The 27436-nt window shown below is 43.5% G+C and overlaps 1 protein-coding gene across 4 annotated transcripts; it reads left to right on the top strand.

Annotated features, from left to right (window-relative positions):
• Positions 1-2168: 2168 nt before the first annotated feature.
• LOC122556337 (transmembrane protein 212-like) lies at positions 2169-23955 on the top strand. 4 transcript variants are annotated; one of them, XM_087993376.1, is made up of 4 exons: positions 2169-2389; positions 4913-4979; positions 18072-18131; positions 19061-19506. In XM_087993376.1, exons 2-4 carry the CDS (start codon positions 4953-4955, stop codon positions 19433-19435), a joined length of 462 nt encoding a protein of 153 aa, XP_087849502.1. In that variant the 5' UTR covers positions 2169-2389; positions 4913-4952; the 3' UTR covers positions 19436-19506. The 4 variants fall into 4 exon arrangements, with proteins under 4 accessions (XP_087849502.1, XP_087849501.1, XP_043558904.2 ...); XM_043702969.2 differs by lacking the exons at positions 2169-2389; positions 4913-4979 and adding exons at positions 13466-13648; positions 22865-23955 and having other exon boundaries at positions 19061-19381; XM_087993375.1 differs by lacking the exon at positions 4913-4979.
• The last annotated feature ends 3481 nt before the right edge of the window (positions 23956-27436 follow it).

Genomic DNA, 27436 nt, shown 5'->3' with positions numbered 1-27436 from the left:
GAGGTGGATAACAATTCAGCTTTTGTGTTTTTGTTTTTGTCTTTTATATACCATTGAATTTTTTTTTATCACTACCAAATCACTTTTCTTTAAAAAAAATGCTTCTGTATTACCACCAATTCACCTGAAGAATCCAGCACCTTTTCAGCAAAGTTATTTCACATCTCTGGAGTGAGTAACATTGTGAACATGGCTCTGCTGGACCAGAGATACAGGCAATACCACTGCACCTCAAGAGAATTAACAGCGTGATCTTAAGGAGTGTTATAAAGGGGAAGAGAGTTGATTGGCCAATATCCTTCACACACACACATACACACACACACACACTCTCTCTCTCTTCTCTCTCTCTCACACACACGCACTCTCGCACTCACACTCTCAGACACACTCACACATACATACATTCACTCACACACTCTCTCTCACACACACTCACTCACACACATTCACACTCACTCACATGCACACACACACACACGCATTCTCTCTCTCACATACACACACATTCTCGCTCACACACACACTCTCTCTCACACTCACTCACCCACACACTGTCATACACACACTCTCTCATACACATTCTCTCTCACACTCACACTCTCTCTTTCACATACACACATGCACAAGTACATGCACATACACGCTCACTCGCACACATACATGCACTTTCTCACTCACACACACACACTCTCTCTCACAGACACACACACTCTCATGCACACACACCCTCTTACACTCACTCACACACACAGTCTCACATACACGCACGTACACACACTCCCTCTCTCACACATACACTCTCACACAGTCTCACTCACACACATACACTCTCTCTCACACTCACACACAGAGAGTCTCTCTCACACTCACTCTCTTTCTCTCTGTCTCACATACATGCACGCATACGTACATGCACACACGCGCACATACGTATACACACGTGCACACACACACACTCTCTCTTTCACACACACACTCTCTCACAATCACACACATGCACACACACTCTCTCTCACACTTACATACAAACACACAGACACACACACATATACTCTCTCTCTCTCTCTCTCTCACACACACACACACACACATTCTGTCTCACATACATGCACACACGCACACACACAAATGCACACAATGCTGGGATCGTTCTACCAGAATGAAGTCCCTACACTGTGGGGTAGATTCCAAACAATTCTGTCTAGGAATCATCCATAAATGGTAACAATGATTTCTGGCAGGTTTTCAGCTCCCATGTTTCACTGAGAAGAGTTGGACATAAAAACATAAGAATTAGGCGCAGGAATAGGCCATATGGTTCCTCGAACCTACTCTGCCACTCAGTAAGATCATGGCTGATCTTTTCATGGACTCAACTCCACTTACCCATCCTCTCACTGTAACCCTTAATTCCTTTATTGTTAAAAAAAAATCAACCTTAGCTTCAAAAATATTTACTGAACTACCTCACTAGGCAGGGAATTCCATGGATTTAGAACCCTCTGGATGAAGACGTTCCTTCTCAATTCAGTAAAGAGAGTGTGGGCAATGAGCTTTTGCTCTTCAGGGTGGTCAAATTCTCTCTGTGTTCAAACATACAACAGAATCATCACGCTCACAAGCTGGCCATGTGACCTCTCTCTGAAAGTCCAGACTGTGTTGTTATTGTTCCCAGTGCCTTTTCCCTGAGCAAAGTGTCTCTTGACTAAAAGTTCAAAGTATATTTATATGGGTCCACCTAATCTTCCAAAAAATTATACTTGGATCATGTTCTTTAACAGCAATTTGTATGAGGTTTTAAATCAAACAGTGCAATCTGGTGCCAGGCACAACTTGGCTGACTACAGCAGATCCTATCAAATCTGAGTACACAGACCTTCACCTGTCTGAGCTGACACATAGATTCACTCCTTGAACCAGTTCCAAAATGCAACTTATGAAAACACAATAAAGCAAAAGGCATTGCAAAGTTCAGCACTGCCCATACTTCAAAGGAACAAAGACCTGCATTAATATAGCTGCATTAATTTCCTAATCACAGGATGTCTCAAGTCCTTTACAGCCAATGACATTCTTTCAAAGTGCAGTCACTGCAGTTTGACAAATTGCTCGCTATAATTTCGGTCAATACCAGTGTTCACAGTTTTCCCCACACTTAACAAACACACCACAACAACCATCTGTTTTTACAGATCAACTTTGGTATCGTAAACAAGGTGCTCCTTTTAACAAGGAGAAAGTGAGGACTGCAGATGCTGGAGATCAGAGCTGAAAATGTGTTGCTGGAAAAGCGCAGCAGGTCAGGCAGCATCCAAGGAACAGGAGAATCGACGTTTCGGGCATAAGCCCTTCTTCAGGAATGTCACATGAAGAGATATTCAATCAGGTGACCGAAAGCTTGGTTAAAGAGATCAGTTTAAAGTTGTTTCTTCAAGAAGAAGTGGGGTGGCACGGTGGCTCAATGGTTAGCACTGCTGCCTCACAGTGCCAGGGACCCAGGTTCGATTCCAGCCTTGGGTAACTATCTGTGTGGAGGTTCTTGCTGTGGGTTTGTTCCAGTTTCCTCCAAAATTCCAAAGATGTGCCGATTAGGTGAATTGGCCATGTTTAAATTGCCCATAGTATTCAGGGATGTGTAGGTTGGGTGCATTAGTCAGGGGTAAATATAGAGTAATGGGGAATGAATTTGGTTGGATACTCTTCAGAGGGTCGGTGTGGATGTATTGGGCTGAAGAGTCTGTTTCCACACTGTAGGAATTCTGTGAGTGGTGGAGAAGTTAAGGGAAAGAATTCCAGAGCTTAAGGGAGGCACAGGTACCAATGGTGGAGTGATTAAAATCAGAGTTTTCAAGAGGGTCTCCAATTCACTCTGTAAAACTCACTGCCTCTTTACCATGCCACCTTCCTTTGATAGCCTCTCCTTAAATCCTACCTCTTTGACCAAATTTTTGGTCACCTGTCCTAATATTTCCTTAAATGACTTGATGATGATTATTGTCATTAATGCATCCAGCTTGATGTGCTTTGGGAGAGTTTTCAGAATCACAGAAGTGTTATGGCACAGGAGGAGGCCATTCAGTCCATTGTGTCTGCACCAGCTCTTCTTCCAATTTCTTGCTTTCTCCCCCATACCCTTGCACATTTCTGTCCAAATTGTCATCAAATGCCCTCTTAAATGCCTCAATGGATTCTGCATCTGCCATATCTCCAAGCAGTACAGTTACTATCCTAACTACTCACCAGGATGTGGAAAGGATTTCTTCTTACATCCCATTTGCTCCATTTGCAAATCACTTAAAATCTATGCCCATTGTTCATTATCCAAGTGGGAGCAGCTCCTTCCATCTACTCTATCCAGCCCACTTGTGATTTTGAAAATGTTTATCAAATCTGTTCTTAGGCTTCTTCTTTCTAAGGAGAACAGTCTCAATCCCTCCAAACTATCCTCAGGACTCTAGTTTCTTATCTTTGGAACCATTCCTATAAATCGCTTCTGCCCCCTCTCCAGTATGTCAACATGCTCCTTATAATATGGCATCCAGAACAATGCACATTAGTGATTTTTATAACAATTGATGTCAGCTTCATTGTGACTCCTACTGAGGTTATGTTTATATTGCAATACTTTATTAATTGTATTTAAAATCCATTTAGTACCATGTTGGGATTTGAATCCATGCTCCAGAACTTTAACTTGTGGTTCGAGATTATATTTACATTTGTGACATTGACTGCTGTACCACACCTCTCCCACAGTGTAAAGGGTGATATACAAATAGGGTGGATCAGTGTTAGCATTGCTGCCTCACAGAGCCAGGGACCCAGGTTCAATGCCAGCCTCAGGCAACTGCCTTTGTGGAACATAGAACAGTACAGTACAGCACAGTACAGGCCCTTTGGCCCATGATATTGTGCCAAGCATTTAGCTTAATCTAAGGTCCACCAAACCTACACAACCCCTCAATTTACTGCCGCCCATGTGCTTGTCCAGCAGTTGCTTAAATGTCCCTAATGTCTCTGACTCTACTCCCACTGCTAGCAGTGCATTCCACACACCCACTACTCTCTGCGTAAAGAATTTACCTCTGACTCTACTCCCACTGCTAGCAGTGCATTCCACACACCCATTACTCTCTGCGTAAAGAATTTACCTCTGACTCTACTCCCACTGCTAGCAGTGCATTCCACACACCCATTACTCTCTGCGTAAAGAATTTACCTCTGACATCTCTCCTCTACCATTTTCCAATCACTGTGAAATTGTGACCCCTCGTGACAGCCATTTCTGCTGGGGAAGTCTCCGGCTATCCACTCTACCAATGCCTCTCATTACCTTGATTCGGAGATGCCGGTATTGGACTGCGATGTACAAAGTTAAAAATCACACAACACAGGTTATAGTCTAACAGTGTTAATTGGAAGCACTAGCTTTCGCAGCACTGCTCCTTCATCAGGTGTTGGTGGAGGACACAATTGTAAGGCACAGAATTTATAACAAAAGTTTAAAGTGTGATGTAACTGAAATTATACATTGAACAATACCTTGATTGTTTGTTGAGTCTCTCATCTGTTAGAATGACCATGATAGCTTCACTTCTTTCACATGTAAATCACAAAACCTTTTTTTAAAGTTACATTCTCAGGTTAACTTTAACAATTGGTGTTAGCCAGATGATATGTTGAAGGTGTTAGCTCTCCATGTGCTGTTATCTGTGCCATAATGTTTAGACTGATTCTAATCTAAAAAAAATGAGTTAACAGACTCTTACATGGATTCATGTAGTTTTTGAGCAAAGTACAATGTAAGTTACAATGCAGGGCTACATTGTACTTTGCTCAAGAACTGTATGAATCCATTAATCTCATTACCTTGTACACCTCTATCACCTCTCTTCCTTCTTCTCTCCAGTGTGAAAAGCCTGAGCTCACTCAACCTCTCTTCATAAGAGATGCCCTCCAATCCAAGCAGCATCCTGGTAAATATCCTCTGCACCCTCTTTACATCCTTCCTATAATGAGGCGACCAGAACTGGACACAATATTCCAAGTGTGGTCTAACCAGGTGTTAAGGAGTTGCAGCAAAACCCTGCAGCTCTTAAACTCAGTCCCCCTGTTAATGAAAGCCAAAACACCATATGCCTTCTTAACAACCCTATCAACTTGGGTGGCAACTTTGAGGGATTTATGTACAAGGACACCAACATCCCACTGTTCCTCCCCACTGCCAAAAATCCTGTCTTTAACTCTATCTTCAGCATTCAAATTCTACCTTCTAAAATGAATTACTTCACATTTATCCACGTTGAGCTCCATCTGCCACTCCTCAGCCCAGCTCTGCATCCTGTCAATGTTCTGTTGTAGTCTGCAACAGCCCTTGACACTATCTACATACCACTGACCTTTGTGTCATCGGCAAACTGACTAACCCACCTTCCACTTCTTCATCCAAGTCATTTATAAAACCTATGCAAAGCAGAGGCCCAAGGACACCACTGGTCACTGACCTCCAGGCGGAATACTTTCCATCCACTACCACTCGCTGTCTTCTTTTGGTCAGTCAATTCTATATCCAGACAGCCAAATTTCCCCGTATCTCATACCTGCTAACTTTCTGAATGAAGAGAAAGTGAGGACTGCAGATGCTGGGGATAAGAGCTTAAAAATGCGTTGCAGGAAAAGTGCAGCAGGTCAGGCAGCATCAAAGGAGAAGGAGAATCGACGTTTTGGGTATAAGCCCTTCTTCAGGATTCTCCTTCTCCTTTGATGCTACCTGACCTGCTGCTCTTTTCCAGCAACACATTTTTAAACTTTCTGAATGATCCTACTATAGGGAACCTTATCAAAAACCTTACTGAAACCCATATACACCACATCCAATCCTCGACCTTCATCAACTTGTCTCGTCACATCCTCAAAGAACTCAATAAAGCTTGTGAGGTATGACCTACCCCTCACAAAGCCATGCTGACTATCTTTAATCAAACTATGATTTTCCAAATAGTCATAAATCCTCACTCAGAATCCTTTCCAGTACCTTACTTAACACAGACATAAGACTGACTGGTCTGTAATTCCCAGGGATTTCCTTATTCCCTTTCTTGCACAGAGGAATAACACTCACCTCCCTCCAATCAGCCAGTACTATTCCCATGGAGAGTGAGGATGCAAAGATCATTGCCAGAGGCACAGCAATCTCATTCCTCACTTCCGGAAGTAACCTTGGATATATCTGACCCTGGGGACTTATCTATCTTGATGCTTTCCAGAATTTCCAGCACATCCACTTCCTCAATATCAATCTGTTTAAGCTTATTAACCTGGTCCACAATGTCCTCACTCTCAACAAAGTCCCTCTCTCCAGAGGGAATACTGAAGCAAAAAACTCATTTAGGGCCTCCTCTACCTCTTCAGACTCCAAGCATAAGTTCCGTCTACTATCCATGATCGGCCACTATCTCTGATCATTCTCTTATTTCTCACATACGTGTGGAACACCTTTGGGTTTTTCCTGATCCTTCCCGCCAAGGCTTTGTTGTGTCCCCTCCTAGCTCTCCTCAGTCCATTTTTGAGTTCTTTCCCAGCTACCTTCTTCAACCTTAAATAAGCTTCCTCCTTCCTTTTGATGAGAAACGTCTCTGCTCCCATGTGAAGTTTGCACATTCTCCCCGTGTCTGTGTGGGTTTCCTCTGGGTATTCAGGTTTCCTCCCACAATCCAAAGACGTGCAGGTTAGATGGATTAGTCATGCTAAATTGCCCATAATGCTGAAGAAGGGTTACGCCTAAAATGGCGAGTTCTCCACCTCCTGACACTGCCTGGCGTGCTGTGTTCTTCGATCCTCCTGCTTGTCAAAATTGCCCATTGTTTCCAGGGATGTCCAGGTTGGGTGGATTAGCCATGCGAAATGCAGGATGATAGGGTAGGATAGCGGGTCTGGTGGGATGCTCTTTGGAAGATTGGTATGGACTCAATGGGCCAAATGGTCTGCTTCTGCACTGTAGGAATTCAATTAAATTCAATGGTTACCTTACTGAAGGAATACTACTTGGCTTTGTCTCAAAATGGTGGATTTGAATGTGAGATTTCAAAAACAAATCCTTGGAGTTGTTCTTGAGTTCAGCACTAAATCTACAAGCATATGTCTTCCTCAATGAGTTAAAGTCAAAAAGTGAAAGTCAGTTTCACAGCAGGAACAAGACTTCTGGAGATCGAAGTCAGGAGCAGATCAAATGCAGCTTCTGAAGCCCAATAGGTTTCTCTTCATCCTGTGGATGGGATTATCACTTTGGCCCACATTCCTTTTATTAAAATCCCTTCAGAAACTCCTTTTAACCCTTCAATGATTCCTACCATTTGTGAGCTGAGAAAACAGGATTCTCAAATGGCCAGTGAGCCAAGGGAGGACAAAGAGAATGTGACAAAGACACTGCGAAGTGGTCCTCACAGGATGGTAGCACTGACATTAATAGCTGGGAGGAGTTCACCATCAACTCTCCATCAAGCTGCATCATCATTGAGTCACAACATTTGATTATCGAGGCAGAGCGGGAAAGGAAAGGAAGCAGCTCCCGCACTCCGGAATTAATCTCAGGCCATATCCTGTCCTCTCTGCCCAAAGATCTGTGAGTCGTGAATCAGCCTGTTCCCTCAAGTACAGGCCCATGACCGAGAGAAGTCTGTATTGTCAAACAGCCAACAATGAGTCCAGATATTGCTCCAACAACTCACTTGTTTCATTTATATATAAAATATCAGAAACCATCCAGGTTTAATCTGCTGCATGCTGGGATTTTCCTGTGCCAACCTGGGTATGGAGAGCATCTGTTATATACGGAGCATAATTATCGTGATTGCTTGATATTTTAAATATCCTATCACCACCACCACACCGCACCACATTATTCAGAAACATATAAAAATGTATGCAGTAGGAACAGGAAAGGCCATTCGGCCCTTCAAGCCTTCTCCATCATTCTATGAGAAAATGGCTGATGTCCTTCAATACCAATTTCTCCTATTATCCCTGTATCCCAGGATATCTTTAATATTTCAAGACCTATCAATCGACTCCATGACTGAGCTTCTGCCACCTTCTGGTGCAGAAAATTCCAAAAAAATCACCACCCTTCAAGCGAAGGAATTTCTCCTCATCTCAATCTTATGTGGCTTTCCCTTTGTTCTGAGCTCTGACCTCTGGCTCCCCAGGGGAAACATGCTTCCTGCATCACCATTTAAGAAATATTCTGTATTCCCTTTTTACCGCTCAAAGTGGGTAACGTCACATTTCTCAGCCTTTTGCATTCCACCAATCATTTTTTAGTTTAGTTTTTCCAAATCCTTTTGAACAATCTTTACGTTCTCCTCACAATGCTCCCATCTACCTTGCTTTGTTTCGTCTATAAATTTATAAATCGCGCATTTGAACCTCACATCCAAACATTGGTATAGATTATGATTAGCTCAGGCCTAGGCATTGATCATTGAACCAACTGGTCACAGCCTGCCAACCTGAAAATTAACCATTTATTTCTATTCTTTTTTCTGTCTGTTAACCTGTTTTCGATCCCTGCTCGCATATACCATCCAATCCCATGTTATCTAAGTTTGTTTGCCAACCTGTAGTGTGGGAATCTCTCAAATGCTTTCTGAAAATCTAAATATACCACATCCACTATTCCCCCAATCCATTGTAACTTAACTATTCTGTCAGTTACAGTCTCAAAAACGCCGATAGGATAAGTGAATGATTTTCCTTTCACAAACCCATGTTAACTCTGCCCAATCTTACTCATGTTTTCCAAGTTCCTATTGTTACAGCCTTTATTACACAAACTAACACCTTCCTTATGTCAGGTTAACAGTTCCCCATTACTGTCTGCCTCCTCTATTAAATAGTGAGGTTATATAAGCCACCTTCCAACCAGCTAGAATATTCGAGAGTTGAGAGAAGTTTTGAAGGTTACCCCCAAAGCATCCACTACCCTTATAGCTATCTGTTTTTGATTATGCTTCGCTAGTCAGGCAGTATGTGGAATGTCACTGGCTGACCAACATTTATTGTCCATCCCTAGTTGCTCTTGGGAAGATGATGGTGAGCTGCCTGTTTGAGGCAGTGCAGGCCATGTGCTGTGGGTTGACCCATAATGCCCTTAGGGAGGGAATTCGAGGATTTTGATCCAGTAACAGTAAATGAACAGCAAAAAAAAATTCCAAATCAGTTCAGTGACTGACTCGGAGGGGAACTTGTACATTGCGGTGTTCCCATGTATCAACTGCCCTTGTCCTTCTGGATGGAAGTGGGTTTGAAAGGTACTGTCTATGTGACTTTGGGAATTGCTGCAGCGTATCTTGTAGACAGTATACATTGTTGCTACTGAGCATTGGTGTTGGAGGGAGTGGATGCTTATGGATGTGGTGCCAAATGCTTTGTCCTAGATGGTGTCAAGCATCTTCAGTGTTGTTTGAACTGCTCTCATCCAGGCAAGTGGGGAGTATTCCATCACACTCCTGACTTGTGTCTTTTAGATGGTGGACAGACTTTGGGGAGTTAGGAAGTGAGTTTCTTGCTGTGGTATTCCTAGTCTCTGACCTACTGCTATTGCCATTGCATTTATGTGGCAAGTATAGTTGAGTTCCTGGTCAATGGTAACCCCCAAGGATGTTGATAGTGGGGATTCAGTGATGGTGGGCGAGAGGTGTTCCCAACTTGGAGTCTGCAGAATGTGAAGATTCATCTCTCAGACTCTACGAAAGTGGAAAGTCCAGCAGGGGATGGAGAAGATTTATGAGAATGTCGTCTGAGATAGGCATATTAAGCCATGAGGGATGATTAGATAGATTGGGGTTACTTTGTTATTACAGAGGTATGAGTATGTAGGGAAGAGCCATTTCTTTTTGGAGAATGGTCTATAACTAGGGACAGAGACTTAAGAATAGGGGAGAGACCAGATGTATAGGTTTTCCAGAAGGCCAAAAGGCCTCCTTCTGCACTGTAACTATTCTATGTAGACATGTAGCTATGGCTAAAATGTGGCATTGGGCCAAAGATAGAGTTAAATTGTTTGATTGGGTTTGAATTTGGGAAGGTTATTTGACTGGTTAAGGTTTCACTGGTTACTGTTGTGGTGATAGGAAGGCTTTTGACAGAGTCAGGTGTTAGGGGCAGTTATTTGCTTTGGTTAGGGTTGAGAATGTGTTGTTGGAAAAGCACAGTAGGTCAGGCAGCATCTGAGGAGTAGGAGAATCGGCATTTCGGGCAAAAGCTCTTCCTCATTCCCGATGAAGGGCTTTTGCCCAAAACATTGATTCTCCTGCTCCTCGGATGCTGCCTGACCTGCTGTACTTTTCCAGCACCACATTTCCAACTCTAATCTCCAGCATCTGCAGTCCTCACTTTCACCTGCCTTGCTTAAGGGTCAGAGTTAGGCTTCAGCAATATTGTTTCACATGGTTAGAATTGGAGTTAGGGAATGGTTGAGTGTTTGGGTTAGGATTGGTGTTCAGTATAGGGTTAGAGAAAGATGCTTGACTGCATTGGGCTTTTGAAGTCTGGATGAAATCTCCAGGAACACAGTTGATCAGATGTGGTAGCCATGGTGGAGGGAGTGAACGGGTTGGAATGTTACATCTTACAAAGAGTTGAATGGTTTTGCAGTGTTTTAATCAAATAGTCTCAAAGCTGAAGGGGTTGGGTACAGAGGGTAGAAAGAATTCACAGAGAGTAATAGGAACTTATCATCAATAAACTACTTGTTCTTTAAGTGAGAAGGGAACATGGGGATGAGTTGGGGACAGCTGGGACCTTTCCAGGATAAAAGCCTGAAAGAGCTTATGTCATTGTAACATATCCTTAAATCTTTCTGTGGGTTGGGCTGCGCTGTCCAATGCAAGGATCTGAGTTGCAGCAAATTGTCTTCTATCACAGCTGGAAAGGACTGCAACTGTTTGCACAGTGACAGCACGTGGCCCATTAGAATCAGTTTGAGCTGGAGTATAATTACTGAGTCAGTGTCAAGGACAACTCTCTCTCTCGTACCCCACTCACCAGAAGAGGCAAACGTTATTTCAAAGGGGAAATGTGACCCCTTGATAGAAGTCAAGCCCTCATGGAAATCTGGTCAAATAGGACTTTGTACAATTTTTCAGAATATAGTGGAAAATATTGCAGCAGTATAAGGGAGGGAAAAAACAAGCAGAGCTGAATTATTTAAATGGTAATGGAGAAAATAATGGGACTTAAGACAAAACTCTAACCTGATGATTTCTAACTAGTGATTTATTCTAAAAGATAGAAAATAATGTGGCAATCGGTAGAATGTTTTTCAAGGATAACTATTTTCTTGGATACTGGGGGGAAATAGGCTGCTCTTCTTCATGGGATCTTAGAATATCCAACTTCAACAGTGCAGCACTCCCTCAGTACTGATCCTCTGACAGTGCAGTACTCCCTCAGTACTTATCCTCTGACAATGCGGCATTCCCTCAGCACTGACCCTCTGTCAATGCGGCACTCCCTCTGTACTGACCCTCTGTCAGTGCAGCACTCCCTCAGTACTGATCCTCTGACAATGCAGCACTCCCTCACTACTGACCCTCCGATAGTGCAGCACTCCCTCACTACTGACCCTCCGATAGTGCAGCACTCCCTCACTACTGACCCTCTGACAGTGCAGCACTCCCTCACTGTTGACTCTCTGACAGTGCAGCACTCCCTCACTACTGACCTTCCGATAGTGCAGCACCCCCTCACTACTGACCCTCTGACAGTGCAGCACTCCCTCAGTACTGACCCTCCGACAGTACAGCACTCCCTCAGTACAGACCCTCAGAGAGTGCAGCACTCCCTCAATACTAACCCTCTGTCAGTGCAGCACTCCCTCAGTACTGACCCTCTGACAGTGCAACACTCCCTCAGTACTGACTCTCTGACAGTGCAGCACTCCCTCAGTACCGACCCTCCAACAGTGCAGCACTCCCTCAGTACTGACCCTCCGATAGTGCAGCCCTCCCTCAGTACCAACCCTTCAACATTGCAGCACTCCCTCAGTACTGACCCTCCGATAGTGCAGCACTCCCTCAGTACCAACCCTTCAACATTGCAGCACTCCCTCAGTACTGACCCTCCGATAGTGCAGCCCTCCCTCAGTACCAACCCTTCAACATTGCAGCACTCCCTCAGTACTGACCCTCCGATAGTGCAGCACTCCCTCAGTACCAACCCTTCAACATTGCAGCACTCCCTCAGTACTGACCCTCCGATAGTGCAGCTCTCCCTCAGTACTGACCCTCTGACAGTGCAGCACTCCCTCACTACTGACTTTCTGACAGTGCAGCACTCATTCAGTACTGACCCACTGACAGTGCAGCAGTCCCTCAACACTGACCCTCTAACAGTGCAGCCCTCTGTTAGACTGATCCTCTGAAAGAGAAGCACTTACTTAGTACAGGCCCTTTGACAGTGTGGCACTCCCTAAGTACAGAATTCTGATAGTGCAGTGTTTCCTCGGTCCACTATGAGCTTCAGGCAGGAATATGCCTGAAATCCCCGGAAGCTGGTCTTGAATTTATTACTTTTTGACTGAAAAAGGAGAGGGTGACATGCCTCGAGTCAGGCTGGGACCAAACTGACCCAAGACACAGCTCCTGGAGTATATAATCTGCTTTAATCGTCAGTCACGTAGATCACAAAAGAATTATGTTCCCTTGTGTCATAAAATAGTCTGCTGGTAAAAAGGATTTGGTTAAAAAAGAACCTGTCACACTGTTGCCCTGGGAATGAGAGCAGAGGGAATGGGAAAATGTTTGTGAAGTGTACTGGTTATGTCTATATCCTTAAAACAGCACCCTCTGCTGCCCACTACAGTGTCCACAGTGCAATGTATTCTGATGTAAAGCAGTTGTTCCCATTGAGATTGTTCAAACACTCTTTGGAAAATTGTTAATTGCAGTAGGTTATTCTGGCCTTCAACAGCCTGGCTCCCAAACTCTGGAATTCCCTCACTCAACCTTTCCACTTAACCCCTCCTAACCAACGTTTGAGGGACTTTGAGAAAACAAATTCACCTAGAATGGGGCCAGGAATGCATTGCCTGGGAGAGTGTTTGAGGTGGGCAACCTTACAACCTTTAAAAATTACTTGGATGAACATTTGAAGTATCATAACATCCGAGGCTATGGGTTTAGTGCAGGAAAGTGGGACTAGTGTATTTTCGGCAGTACAGACTCGATAAGCCAAATGGCCTCTTCTGCAGTGTATGATTCTGTGGTCACACATCCGAACAGCTCTTCTCCGTTTTAAATGCTATTTAGGAACACTTCATCCCATTAAGTAATGTTGTATAAGTACAATTGTGATAATTACTATTGTGCAGTGAACTATGAGGACCAGTCTGTCTGGTTATTATTACCATGGCAATTAGTTATAAACACAGAGCTCCAACAACAGAACAGTTTTTATTCACATCATGAAGGAGGAGGGAGTGGGAAAGATGAAACGCTTCCACCTGTACATCGGAAGTTCTCTGCTTTCCTTTGGGATCATCTCCATTTTCTTGGGAATCATCACCTTCTTCCCAGTTTTTACCTTCAAGCCCTGGTTTGCTGGATGGAGTGGCAGGATAGCATGTCCTATCTGGAATGGAGCTGTGGTAGGGGAAATAAATATTTTCAGTTCATTCTCGGGATAGAGATTTAAATGGGCAGGCCAGTATTTACTGCTGCTCCTTATTTGTGAAGGTAAGATTAGATTCCCTACAGTGGGGAAACAGGCCCTTCGGCCCAACCAGTCCACCCTGACCCTCCGAAGAGTAACCCCCCAGACCCATTTCTCTACCTAACACTACGGGCAATTTAGCATGGCCGATTCACCTGGCTTGCACACCTTTGGACTGTGGGAGGAAACCGGAGCACCCGGAGGAAACCCCCACAGACAAGGGGAGAATGTGCAAACTCCACACAAACAGTTGCCTGAGGCTGGAATCAAATCTGAGTCCCTGGTGCTGTGAGGCAACAGGGCTAACCACTGAGCCGCCGTGCCGCCCTTAAAGGTAGTCATGAGCTATCTCCTCCAGCCACTATAGTCCTTGTTGTGTAGGTACCACCCAGCCACAACTCTGTTATGGAGGGAGTCCTAGGACTTGGACTCCCTAAAGGACTACCTGACATACCAACACTCCCTTTCTAGGCTGTGGATGCTCAGGTCAATTATTGCTCTCTAGCCTCCGATAAGTGGAGTTTACTGGAGAAAGGTATCCCAGGATATGGAGCAAAGGCAGGGGAATCCATTAGAGATCTAGTTCAGAAGTGGAACAGTTTGGGCTGCGTTGGTTTCTCCTGCTTCTCTATAGTTCAGGGTTAACCAGCTTGGTATGGGACTGGAGTCATGTGGAGTCCAGGTAAAGACAACAGGTTTCCTTCCCTGAAAGGACATTAGAGAATCTGTTCAGTTTCTGTGAGATTTGAGTATCTTTGCTGTTGTTTTTAATGATCCCAGCTTTACATTGTGAGACTTTAAAAGCTACTTCTAAATAAAACAGGGTGAGTTTTGAAATTGTGTTCTTTCGACTAAGTCCAGTAACATAACTACTAAAACAATCATATTATTAGGATATGAAAGGCATCTAAAGTTGGAAATATGAATATTCATACAATCTTGTATGTTGTGAATGGTGGCTCAGTCAAGTGGCATCTCACAAGAAGATGGTGGCATTGTGGTAGTGTCCCTGGACTAGCAACTCAAAACCTCCAGCTGATTTTCTGAGGACAAGAGTTTGAATCCCAACATTGCAAATATGAAATCTGAATTCAATAAGAAGTTGGAATAAAAAAAACAAGCCTAAAGACTGTGTAGCCACATTTTATTGTTGTAAAATGTATCAAGTTCATTCATATCCTTTAGCGATAAGAAGCCAGCCTTTAGTGATGAACCACCCTTGGTTAATGAAGACGGGCAAGGACAGTATCCAATGAAAAATTAAATACAAAGCAGGGAAAACTAATAGTGGGTCAGAGGATTTAGGATGATGTAACAATTAATCAAAAGGAAAAAAATTGATTATGAAAGTGAACTCACAAGAAATAAAAGGATGAACCCATGAGCTTCTAGAGGTGTGTTTTATATATATGAGAGAGAGAGAGAGCGATTTGCTAAAGTGACCTATGGGACTGTTAGAGGACATGTCAGGGGAATTGATAATGAGAAAGAAGGAAGTAGCAGATAACTTAAACTAATGTTTTGCATCAGTTTTTATAGCGGAGGATACTATAAATATCATAAAGATAATAGATAAGCTAGATGTTAATGGAAGAACTCTCTCTAACAATCTCTGTCACAAGGGGCAAAGCATTGTCAAATGAATGGGACTGAATGAAGCTGGATTGTCAATACCTGTGAGCTTGTGTCCAATTAAAAGAAATGGCAGTAGAGGTGGTGGAGGCATTGGTTGAAATATTCCAGAATTCACTGGATTTTTGGAAGGTTCCAGCAGATTGGACAACTGCTAATGTGGTGCGCATGTTCAAGACAGGAGGGAGATAATAGGCTATAGGCCAGTTTGCCTACTGTCTGCATGAGGAAATTGCGACTCCATTATTAAAGAAGAAATAGCAAAACACTTAGAAAAGCTTAACCTACTCAAATAGGGTCATAGTTTTGTGAAAGGGAAATCATGTTTAACAAATGTGCTCAAATTCTTTCAGAATAGAACAAGCAGAGCTGATAAAGAAGAACCAGTGAATATAGTGTATTTGGATTTTCAGATGGTATTTGATAAAGTGTCACATAGAAGACTATCACACAAGGTGGGAATGCAGGGTATAGGGGTGATGTATTAGCATGGATTGAGGAGTGGTAAACACACAGAGAATCATGGAATTGCATAATCATATAGCACAGAAAGACCAGACATCCAATCTGACCTAGTTCCAATTGCCAGCATTTGGCTCATATCCCTTGAACACCTTCCTATTCATATACCCATAAAATACTGTAATTGTACCAGCCTCCACCACTACCTCTGGCAGCTCATTCCATACATGGCAAAAGTGAGGACTGCAATTGCTGGAAATCAGAGTCTCGATTCGAGTGGTGCTGGAAAATCACAGCAGGTCAGGCAGCATCCGAGGAGCAGGAAAATCGACGTTTCGGGCAGAGGCCCTTCATCAGGAATCCTGATGAAGGGCTTTTGCCCGAACTCTCATTCCTTACATGCACCACCCTCTCTGTGACAAAGTACATTAGACAGAGAGTTGGGATTAATAGGTCTTTTTTTCAAATTGGACTGATGTAACTAGTTGAGTGCCACAAGGATCATTACTAAAGACTTCACTCATTTACTGTCTATATTTATGATTTGAGGAGAGAGAACAGTATAATGTATCCAAATTTGCAGATGGTACAAAAATAGGTGGGAGGGCATGTTGTGATGAAGACATAGGAAGTTGCAAAGGGATATAGATAGCTTGAGTGAGTGGGCAAAAACTTGGCAGATGGAGATTAATGTGGCAAATTGTGAAGTAATACGTTTTGGAAAGAAGAGTCAAAAGAATTAAATGGAGATAGAATCCAAAAAGTGCAACATCAAGGAATCTGGAAGTTCTAGTCCATGAAATGCAAAAAGGTGTATAAAGTAATTAAGAAGGAAAATGGAACTTTGACCTTTATTACTAACAGGTTGGAGTTGAAAAATAAGGAAGTCTTGTTATGACTGTATAGAATGTTGGTGAGGCTGTAGTTGGAGAACTGTGTACAGATTTAGAATAGAATTCTGACAGTGTGGAAGCAGGCAAATTAGTCCATTAAATCCACACTGACACTCTGAAGAGCATCCCACCCAGACCCACCCTATCCCTGCATTTCCCCTGGCTAATCTACCCAGCATACACATCCATGGACACCACAGGCAATTTAGCATGGCCATTCCACCTAACCTGCACGTCTTTGGACTGTGGGAGGAAATCTACAATAACATGGGGAGACATGTCAACTCAGTATAAACAGTCACTCAAAGCTGGACCTACCTGGTGCTGTGAGGCTAACCACTGAGCTAATGTGCCACCCACCAATAAGATTTTTAAAAAAGGATATGCTAACATTGGAAGCAGTTCAAATGAAATTCAAAGTGTACAATCCTGTGATGAAGGACCGGACATATTGAGGTTGACTAAGCAGCTTAGAACTTGATTGAGTTTAGCAGAATGAGGGGTGATCTTATTGAAACAGACATGATTCTGAGGGAGATTGACAGCGTTGATATTGAGAAGGCGCTTCCACTCGTGGGAAATCTTGAACTAGAGAACACAGTTACAAAATAAAGAGACACATATTTAAAAACTGAGATACAAAGGAATTTATTTTTCCAGTAGGTAGGGAGTGTCTGGAATTGTCTTCCCCAGAGAGCTGTGGAGGTTCGATCACTGAATTTATTTAAAGAGGAGATGGATTGATTTTTGAAACATTCGGAGTTGCGAGGAGTTGGAAAGAAAGAGGTTTTGAGACCTGGGCTGATCGACTGCGATTTTATCAAATGGCAGTGCAGGTTTGAGGGGCTGAATGGCCTACGCCTATTTCCTGTGTTCTTGGAAAGTCCTGAAAACCTTCTTTGAACAAACAAAGCACTTTAATTCCACTGGGACATATTAATGTACAATGAGACGCTGGATATCTCAGTTTCACTGTGGGGAGGATATCTTGCAGAAACTCAGGAAAGGTAGGGCACTGGTTGAGTCACCAGTGTGGTGGCCAGGATTTGAGAGAGATATTGAACGTTGGATTTGTAGTGGCGAGAGATGCATTGTACACCAACAGTGACGTCTTACAGTGAACAATACGCCTGCAGTCTACAGGGATTTGGTGGGGTAGTGGTAATATTATTATACTGGCAGTTCAGAATCCTAGGCTTATACTCTAGGGATACTGGTTCAGAACCTATCCATGATATGTGGCAAAGTCTGAATTTGGTAAAACTAGTCTAATGACAACCATGTAACCATTGTCACAAAAATCCCTCTGGCTCACTGATGCTGTGTTAGAAAGAAATTCTGCCACATTGACCTTGTCTTCTCCCCCTGCAGGCTTTCATCGTGGGAGTTCTTATATTGCTTGCAGAGAGAGACCACATCTCACAATATCTGGTAATAACCCTCAGACATTTGTTGTAATTTATTTGTCCCCAAGCTGCTTATGAGGAATGGGTTCCCACACAACAATGCCAGGAAGTATTCTGTGCAAATACAAAAAAAAACCCACCTCAGATTAATGGCTTTCCTTCTGAGAAGTCAAGAAGCCAGCACAGCTTTGCTGGACGGAATGGCTGACTTCTGTGCTTTAAAATTCTACAAAAGTGAAACACTGTATTATAGAATCCCTACACTGTGGAAACATGCCATTCAGCCCAACAAGACCACAACAACCCTCTGAAAAGTATCCCACCCAGACCCATTCCCCTAACTAATTCATGTCATTAGACTGTGGGAGGAAACACACACACAGACAATATGCAAACTCCACACAGACAGTCACCTGAAGCTGGAATCAAACCTGCGTCCCCGGTGCTGAGGCAGCAGTGTTAACCACGGAGCCACTACATCAGGGAACACATTGAGACCTACAATCCTTAAGAATCACGGAATTGATTTGCTAAGACTGTCTAGATGTCGGAGGTCGAAGAGGGAAATGGGGTTAGGACAGTGAGGGAAGAGGAAAGTTTGGGGATAACGGTCAGGGAAGATGCTGAGGAGGTAAGCCGAGATGACAGAGCTCAAAGGGAAATGGCAAAAGGGCACGTGGATGGTCTAGTGGTACGTGGGTGGGAAAAGGAAAAGGCAGAGGTTCTGGGGGTAAGAGGAGATGAGGAAAAGTGAGAGAGGGAGGGATTAGGTCAAATGAGAAAGGGGCATGGATTGGAAGAGCGAGCAGAGGTACAGAATTGGGAAGAGTCTGGGCAGGCATGAACAATTGGGGTAGGTGAGTGTGGGGCTGAAGGGAGTGGTGAGGGTGATCTGGGGAGGTTATGGAGTCAGGGATCTACAATGAACTGATTTACTCGCATTCCCATTCACAGAGAGAAGTCGGCTTCATCTTCGCTATTGTCAATCTGATCGCTTCACCCCTCCAATTCATCATTGCTCTGGCTGCCATCCTGATTGGTCCATTCTGCGACTACAGCTTGGCGGGTATTTCAGGCACAGAATACTTGGGATACGCCGTCCAGTTTCCATACCAATACACTCTCCCCATTGTCTGTGTGGACCCTCTATTTTATGAGTACTACCACCTCGTCCTTCAGATCGTCAGTCTGATCATCAGCGTTGCCATGTTTTCCCTGAGTCTGGTTTTCTGTATCAGGCTGACAGCGAGATTCAAGTCAACAGGAGCTCTCACCGTACGTATTGTGGACATTACCCTGTCTCTTTCAGCCAAGAGGCAAAATGATTGATGGTGCTGTGTGTGGTGACATTGTACACTTGTACCCTGTACTCTGAGTACATGTGATAATAAAACCTCGATCTAATTCGAAAACCACAGTCACAAAGATTAGGAGATTGAGAGGCTTTGCTTCTGAGAGCCTTCCGATGTAGTGAAGACGGAGCAAGAAAGAACTTGCATTCATATAGCACCAATCACTGACCCAGGGCAGCCCAAAATACTTGACTGTATTTCTTGAAGTGTTGTCACTGTGGTGACGTAGAAAACGTGGCAGGCAGTTTTTTTTTGCACAGCAAGATCCCACAAACTGCAATGCTGCAACAAGCCAAATTGTCTGCTTTAGGGCGGGTGATGGCAGAATAACCATTAGCCAGGATGCCAAAGGGAAGAATGCTTCTGGTCTTCTTCAAGATGAAGTAATGGGATTTCTCAGCTGCACCTCAGAGGGCAGGATTTCCCAGGTTTCATACTTCAGATGAGACACCAAACAGAAACAGTGGCCAGGGGTATTAACCTTCAATACTCAGATACTGTGTGACTGTCCGAAGAATCGGGGCCCTGCCTGTGCAGGCTAGGTGGATTAGCCATGAGAAATGCAGGCTTGTAGGGATAGAGTAGGGTGGGTGGGTTTGGGATGCTTTTCGGAGGAGCAGGGTAGAGTCAGTGGGCTGAATGGCCTCCTTCCACAGTATAGGGATTCTATGATTCTACTTTATGATCTCCCCTTGTTGTGTCCGGAAGTTTGGTGAAGCTGACTTCCTGAAGTAGACGGTCAGGAAACAGGATGGGAATCTTGCACACAATGCTTGGAGGGTGAAAGATTGACCCCACAAAGCCCTGGCAATGCCAAGGGAGGAGGGGGTATCTTATTAAATATTGATAGAAACACAGACACAAATCTGAAATCATTTCATACGTCTTAAGAGCTGAAGAAAGGTTCAGGACATGAAGGAACGATGAGCTGCGATATCGAGACCAGGTTCATCTTCCCTCGGGTGTCAACTCTTCAGGTGGGTCCTGATTGTGATGTTTAAGATCATGAAGGAAATTGATTAGGTCAACAGTGACCACTAGTGGGCGCCTGTGAGGGGTAGGAGGCATTGGGATCGACAAGGAGCCAAGTAGCAAAATTTTCAAATTGAAGACAAGGCCTTTGGGGGGAGTAAGTACTTGCGGACAAAGGGGAATGCCTCCCACTTTGCCTTTGTTTTGCAGCTGTTAACATCAAAGCTTCGGCAACCTGAGGGAAGTGGAGAATCAAACAAGAGTCTTTTGCTTTGGAACAAAAGAGAAATGAGGCATCCTGCTCAGACAGACAATGTGATAGAAAGATCACAAACTAAAGGACGTTTCTTTAAAATGGAAAGCCAGACAGGAATCTGAGAAAGAAAGAGAGATAGACACAAAAAAGATGCAAACAGGACAGACAGATCTGCCAGTCAATGAGTCCATGACAATAGTATTAAATGACAGACCATCAGCGGGTTATAGAGGTTGTGTTTAAAAAGTATATATTTTTAAAATTCATTCATGGGATGTGGATGTCACTGAATGGGACAGCATTTATTGCTCATCCCTTGTTGCCCTCTAGAGGGTGCTGGTGAGCTGCCTTCTTGAATTCTGCAGTCCATTGGTGTAGGTCGTCCCACAATGCCCTTAGGGAGGGAATTCCAGGATTGTGGCCCAGCCAGACTGAAATATACAAGAATTTATCCAATACTGTTCAAGTACTTTAAGCAAATCCATCCACACCCTCTCAGTCAGAGACAAGGCTACACAAATAGATTATTTGGGATTTTGTTCAGATATGGGACATGTGCCATTGTCTGAACCGTTACACTTCTGTAGTCATAGTTATACTAAGCAGCCCAGTGAGAAGTGCCAAATGGTGAGTCTGAAACTATACACTGGCTACTTCCCAATCACCTCGTGGCTTCAGATTTGGGTAAAGGATGTACAGGGCACTTACAGATCCCACATGATGACCCCAGTGCAATCAGTTCGACACTGTTCAAGAGGAATGCAGAAAACATCATACTGATGTATCATCCTGGACAACCTCCATTCATCCCAAAGAATGTTACTGGCAAAGAAATATGTTTTTAAGTATAACACTGTTGTAATGCATGAAACAAGACATCTGATTTGTAGACAGCAAGATCCCATAAAACAGCAGTATGATCAAGGCCAGAGAATGGGATATTGATTCAGGGAAAGACAAAGGCTGGAACAGTGGAATCAATTCCCCCAATCTTTTTCCAAATTGTGACTGGGACCGTTTGCATCCAGGCATAAAGTCAGAGTGACTCTCAGTTCAATATTCAACCCAGAAAGCTGCACTGTGAACCTTTACTGTTCTGGTCCTAACACAGCGGAGTGCTCTGTACTAATCTACAGGTGACACTTTAATTCACTGCTTGGTCACATCCACACCTTTCAGTGACGACTAATACTAGGAGAGTTGGTGATGGAGTGGTAATGTTACTGGACTATTAAACAAATAGAAGAAAGTGAGGATTGCAGATGCTGGAGATCAGTGTGGCACTGGAAAAGCTCCAACCAGTCAGGCAGCATCCGAGGAGCAGGAGAATCGACGTTTCGAGCATGATATTTCCTGATGAACAGCTTATGCTCGAAACATCTACTCTCCTGCTCCTTGGATGTTGCCTGACCGACTGTACTTTTCCAGCCCCACTCACTTCAATTATTAAACAAGTAGCTCAGGCTAATGTAGGGAGATGGGTTCAAATCCCACTGCGGTAACCAGTGGAATTTGAATTCAATTAAATCGGCGATTGGACATTTGTCATGGTGACCGTGATAACAATCGTTGACTGTCATTGTTGGAAAGCCATCTCAGTCACTCATGCCATCCTTACCCAGTCTGGTCAACAATGCCTCCAGCTCCACAGTAATGCAGCTGCCTCTGAAATGGCTGAGCAAACCACATAACTCAAGACCAATGAGAATAGATAACAAATTCTGGCTCAACTAGTGATGCCTGATTCAATAATGAATAAAATACAGTTAGTAGGAACTATATTGTTGAAGTTAATCCCTCTCACCAAGAGCGGTTGTTTGCCAATTATGTTCTAGAATGGCTCCTTCCATCTTCATACCAGCTCAGAACTGAATTCTGGGTTATTCTAAATTCTTATGAATAGATTGTACATAATGATAAAGGTTACATAACAGCAACTTCTGAGCTGTGTGAAGTTTCTGACCCTCTAGCTGAGTGCTAGCACATGCCTCCCAAGTTAGAACACAGCTTACCTCAAAGTACCTTCGACATATTCACTCAACTCTCACTGTACCCAATGTCATCGGTGAATTCCCTGACAGCCCAGGGAACTCTATGTAACTCAGTTACTTTCTGCATTGACCCTCTTGAGGCATTGCAAGAGGCAATCCATTCAATACTGTCTTTCTTTCTCCACAGGATCAGCGGGGGAGATGGTGAGGAGTCCTCTACTTAATGCTTCGAGATGCTCACCTTCCAGTGATCTGACAAAGGAATGCAACTGACGACAGGAGAATTTTTTAAACCAACAGGGAGGGTGTTACAGAGTTCCATCTGTCTTTCTCTGTTGTGATACAAAAGAAAGGTTTATGTTGCTCTAGTATTTTTCATGACGATTTGACGCCCTAAAGTGCCTCACAGTCAATGAAATGCGTTTGAATTGTAGTCATTATTCTAATATAGGAAACATGGCAACCAATCTGTGCAGAACAAGCTCCCATAATTAGCACATCTATTTCAGTGATTATGGGTTGAGCAGTAAATATGTGGCTAGACATTAAGAACTCCTTTTGCCTTCTTCACAATGATGTCCTGTTTACAAGGTTGCGAATCTTATAATGCATGGAACTATAGGAATCCCAATGTATATACTGACCACTGAGGTTGGATTTGTGGTAGACATTAGTGGAGAACCACAGACAAGATTTGTAAACTAGGACAACAAGAAAAGGGAGCTCATTGATCGTTTCATTTCTATCCTGAATTTGAGCATAAGATGGAGCCCATTAAGAAATGTAAATAAATTCAAATGAAGTCAAGGTAAGCAAATACATTACCCACATGTCAGAAATATGCAGGGAGCGGGAGTGCAGATAGGAGAAGGATAGGAGGTATACTCGGAAAGAAATAGCAAAATAGACCAGACCCTGGAAATCTGAAATAAACATAGAAAATTCTGACAGTACTGAATAGGACTGAGAATAGAGATAGAAACATAGCTATGTTTCAGGTAACGTAACTCTCATCAGAACTGCTCCCCCTCTCCACAGATGTTGGCAGACCTGCCGAGTAGTTCCAGAATTTTTTACGTTTATATTAGGGTGATAAAAATATACAATATATTATCAACATTTGGGAATTTGGATTTTAAAGTTGAGCTAAAATAAATATGAGCGTTCGGAGTTGTGAAGACTTTTTTAAAAAATAGGTCAGAAAGTCATTTGGAACAGTGAACCCAACTATATAATTTCCAAGAAAGCATGTACCCCTCATTGGCATGCAGTGCCTATTCTCTGCCCGTCAATCTGTAGTGCGTGTTGCTGATGGGAGGCAGAACACTGAAGGAGCCCCAGTCACACTCTGGACCCTGGTAAATCCGGAGAGTTTCAGTAGGAAGAGTTTGCCCAGTTTGGAGAGGCAGGGCAAAGATGGTGAAAGGGTGGGTTTTGAAGGATCGGCAAATTGGATGGAATGGGGCCTGTTGTCTTCTCAAGAGGTGGAGGGAGGGGCTCTGGTGCCCACAATGGGTAAGGAGCAGACTGCAAAAATAGATTCCCCACGTTTTTGTATTGTTTTAAAGCCATCCTACCAAAAGCATAACCGGCAGGGGCCTGCAATATCTGTCTCATTGCTTCAGATTATTCACTTGCAGACTATTTGAGATCAAGTGAAAGGGATTAGTGAGAGAAACATGGACAATTAAAAACACAAAAATCAATGAGTTAAGGGAGGCTAAGCGACCTCAATGTCACTGCCAAGAGCAACATCTACTTCGAGCCAAGGGCGTCACCAGCAGGCTATTTATGGTATTGCAATGGCTAAAATGGAAATACCACATGGAAGTTTGGGATACATTTTCAACTTGTCACCTCGGCATAAAATGGATTTCAGGAAATTTGGAAAATCAGGAAATTGTGTAATGGACATTGAGCCCCATCTGAAAATCTAAACTCAATGCATTAACACAGTACCTTGCCACAACCCCAGGACTTCCCAAAGCTACACATCCAATGCATTACGTTTGAAGGCATTTGAAACTTGCTTAACTCTTTCTCTGGAGGAGAGTTGTCACAGGCTGGGTTAGCAACGACTTCCCATTCCTCATTGCCTATTGAGCAAGTGATTGTGAACCCCCTTCTTCAACCACTGCAGTCCATTTGATGCAGGTATAAAAACAGTGAGATGGGAAAAGAATTTCCAGAATTTTAACTGATAGGAAATAAGACAAAAAAACGCAGTAAAGATCAATCTCCTTTGTTGCTGGTTAAAGGGGAGATGTGGGAATTTGTCATCAGTCTTTTTACATTCACTGACAATTGGGAACTCAGTGGACATTCAAATGTGAGCACACCTAAGAGGCTGTTTGGACCATAACCTCTGTGCTGGACTTTCTAATCCCTTGCCTTCAGCGCACCCCATGCACACAACTTTCTGATCCTTTCTCCTTCGTGTACAGATCCGCGTCCCCCTGATGTGAATCGATTCCATTCACCTCCACCATTCGAGGTGGCAGGTCTATGGACAGTTAGCATCTTAAAGGGTTAATTGATATCATGCTATATAAAGGGTGGAGATAACCAGTGCCCCAATGCTCAGTTCTGTTCGGGTTCAGTGCTTGTTACCAGCACTGTGTGACAATGTTTTAGCAGCTGGAACATTAAATTATACTTCAGCTGAGTTGAATTGCTCACCAAACCATCATGTATCTCCGATATAATGAAAGTAGTTATTTGCTAATGTGTCATAGATATGTTCTGCTGGACTAGCAAAAAAGCGTTTAATCTCACTTCTGTCGAAGACTTCAAATGGGCATCCTTCTCCATAACATATCAGTAGCTTAGACTCATAACAATAAGAAGGATTGCTGATAGTAAATGTACCCAAAACATCCCAGATGGTTCAGGTGATGCCCATGACAATATAACAGCAACAGGTCCCAAGTTCTTCCCACTCTCTCCGGGTAAAGAAGTTTCCCCTGGACTCCCACCTCTCCCCCCCCCCCCCCCCCCCCCAAATTGAATTATTACTGGCTGTTATATACAGAATCATACAGCACAGAAACAAATCCTTTGGTCCTGCTGACAATAGTCCCAAGCCAAACTAGTCCCACCTGCCCGCACTAGGCCCATATCTCTCTCAATCTTTCCTATTCATGTACTTATCTATGTGTCTTTTAAGCATTGTAAGTGTACCCCCGTCCACCACTTTCTCTGGAAGTTCATTCCACACATGAACCACCCTCTGCATAAAAAAATTTTGTTCTTTGTGTCTTTTTAAAATCTTTCTCCTTTCACCTTAAAAATATGCTTGCTACTCTTGCAATCCCACACCCAAGGGAAAAGACACTTTCCATTAATCTTTTCTATAACCCTAATGATTTTATAAACCTTGATAAGGTCACTCCTCAACCTCCATTGCTCCAATGAAAGAAATGCCAGCCTCTCCAACCTCTCCTTTAACTCAAACCCTCCATTCCTGTGGAGACATTTTCTGTATGACTACCCTTGTCCCTCACCCTTCCAGCGAACATTACATCCAGCTAGTTCAATCTTTCCCAATAATTTCAAGTCCTCAATGTTGCTACCATCCTGTTTAATCTTTTACTTTTGCATCTCCTCCAATGTTTCCAGATATTTTCCAGTATAGCATTCACCTGCTCAATCTCTCTCTTTGCTTGACCCTCAGGTTAAACCACCACAAGTCATCTCTCTATAAAAAGAGATCAGCCATGTGATCTGGTAAGATGGTGGTGACTTTGCCATTCTTTTACTCTCATCACACAGAGACTGCCATTCTCTAATGTATTGCATTGGCCTGGGATTTGCACCCAGCATTTGGTCACAGGATATTTTCCAATCAATCGGAGTGTTACAATACCCCCTCTGAAGAGGGTGCGGCTTGAACTCAGGTCTCCTGGTCACAGGATCTGACAACATTGCCACTTAGAGTCATAGAGTCCTACAGCATGGAGACAGGCCCTTGGGCCCAAACTGGTCCATGCCGACCAAAATGTCCGTCCACACTAAGCCCATTTCCCCACTCGTGCCCCATATCCTTCTAATCCTTTCCTACCCTGTATTTGTCCAAATGCCTTTTAAATGTTTTTAATGTACCCACCTCAACCACTTCCACTGGCAGCTCATTCCATGTGCATACCACCCTCTCTGTAAAAAGGTTTCCTTTTATTATTTCCTCTCTAACCTTAAACTGATGCCCTCTAGTCCTCGATTCCTCAACCCTGGGAAAAAGACTGAGTCCATTCACCCTCTCCATGCCTCTCATGGTCTTATATGCCTTCATAACATCCTCCCTCAGTATCCTATGCTCCAAAGAAAAAAATCCTAGCTTGTCCAACCTCTCCCTAATACTCAGCCCATTGAATCCGGGCAACATCCTTGTAAATTTCTTCTGCACTGTTTCTAGTCTAATAACATCCTTCCTGTAGCAAGGTGACCAAAACTGAACACAATACCCCAAGTGCGGCCTCACCAACATCCTGCACAACTGTGACATAACTTCCCAACTTCTACACTCACTGCCCTAATGAAGGCCAGAGTGCCAAATGAAGGTCCTGTGACTTGCCACTTAACACACAATCCTGCTCCTATGCCCACATGCCCACCTGCTGCAATGTTCCAGTGAAGCTCAACGCAAACTGGAGGAACAGCATCTCACCTTCCGCCGAGGCACGTTACAGCCTGCCGGTCTCAACATTGAATTCAACAACTTCAGATGGTTATCCTATCTCGACCCTCTGTTTTCATTCTGCTC

This window comes from Chiloscyllium plagiosum, unplaced genomic scaffold (genome assembly GCF_037043375.1).
Source record: "Chiloscyllium plagiosum isolate Xiang-an unplaced genomic scaffold, Cpla_swu_hap1 HiC_scaffold_13, whole genome shotgun sequence".
NCBI lineage: Eukaryota > Metazoa > Chordata > Chondrichthyes > Orectolobiformes > Hemiscylliidae > Chiloscyllium > Chiloscyllium plagiosum.
The sequence above is the reverse complement of the archived record's forward strand: the minus strand, read 5'-3'. Positions and strand labels throughout refer to the sequence as shown.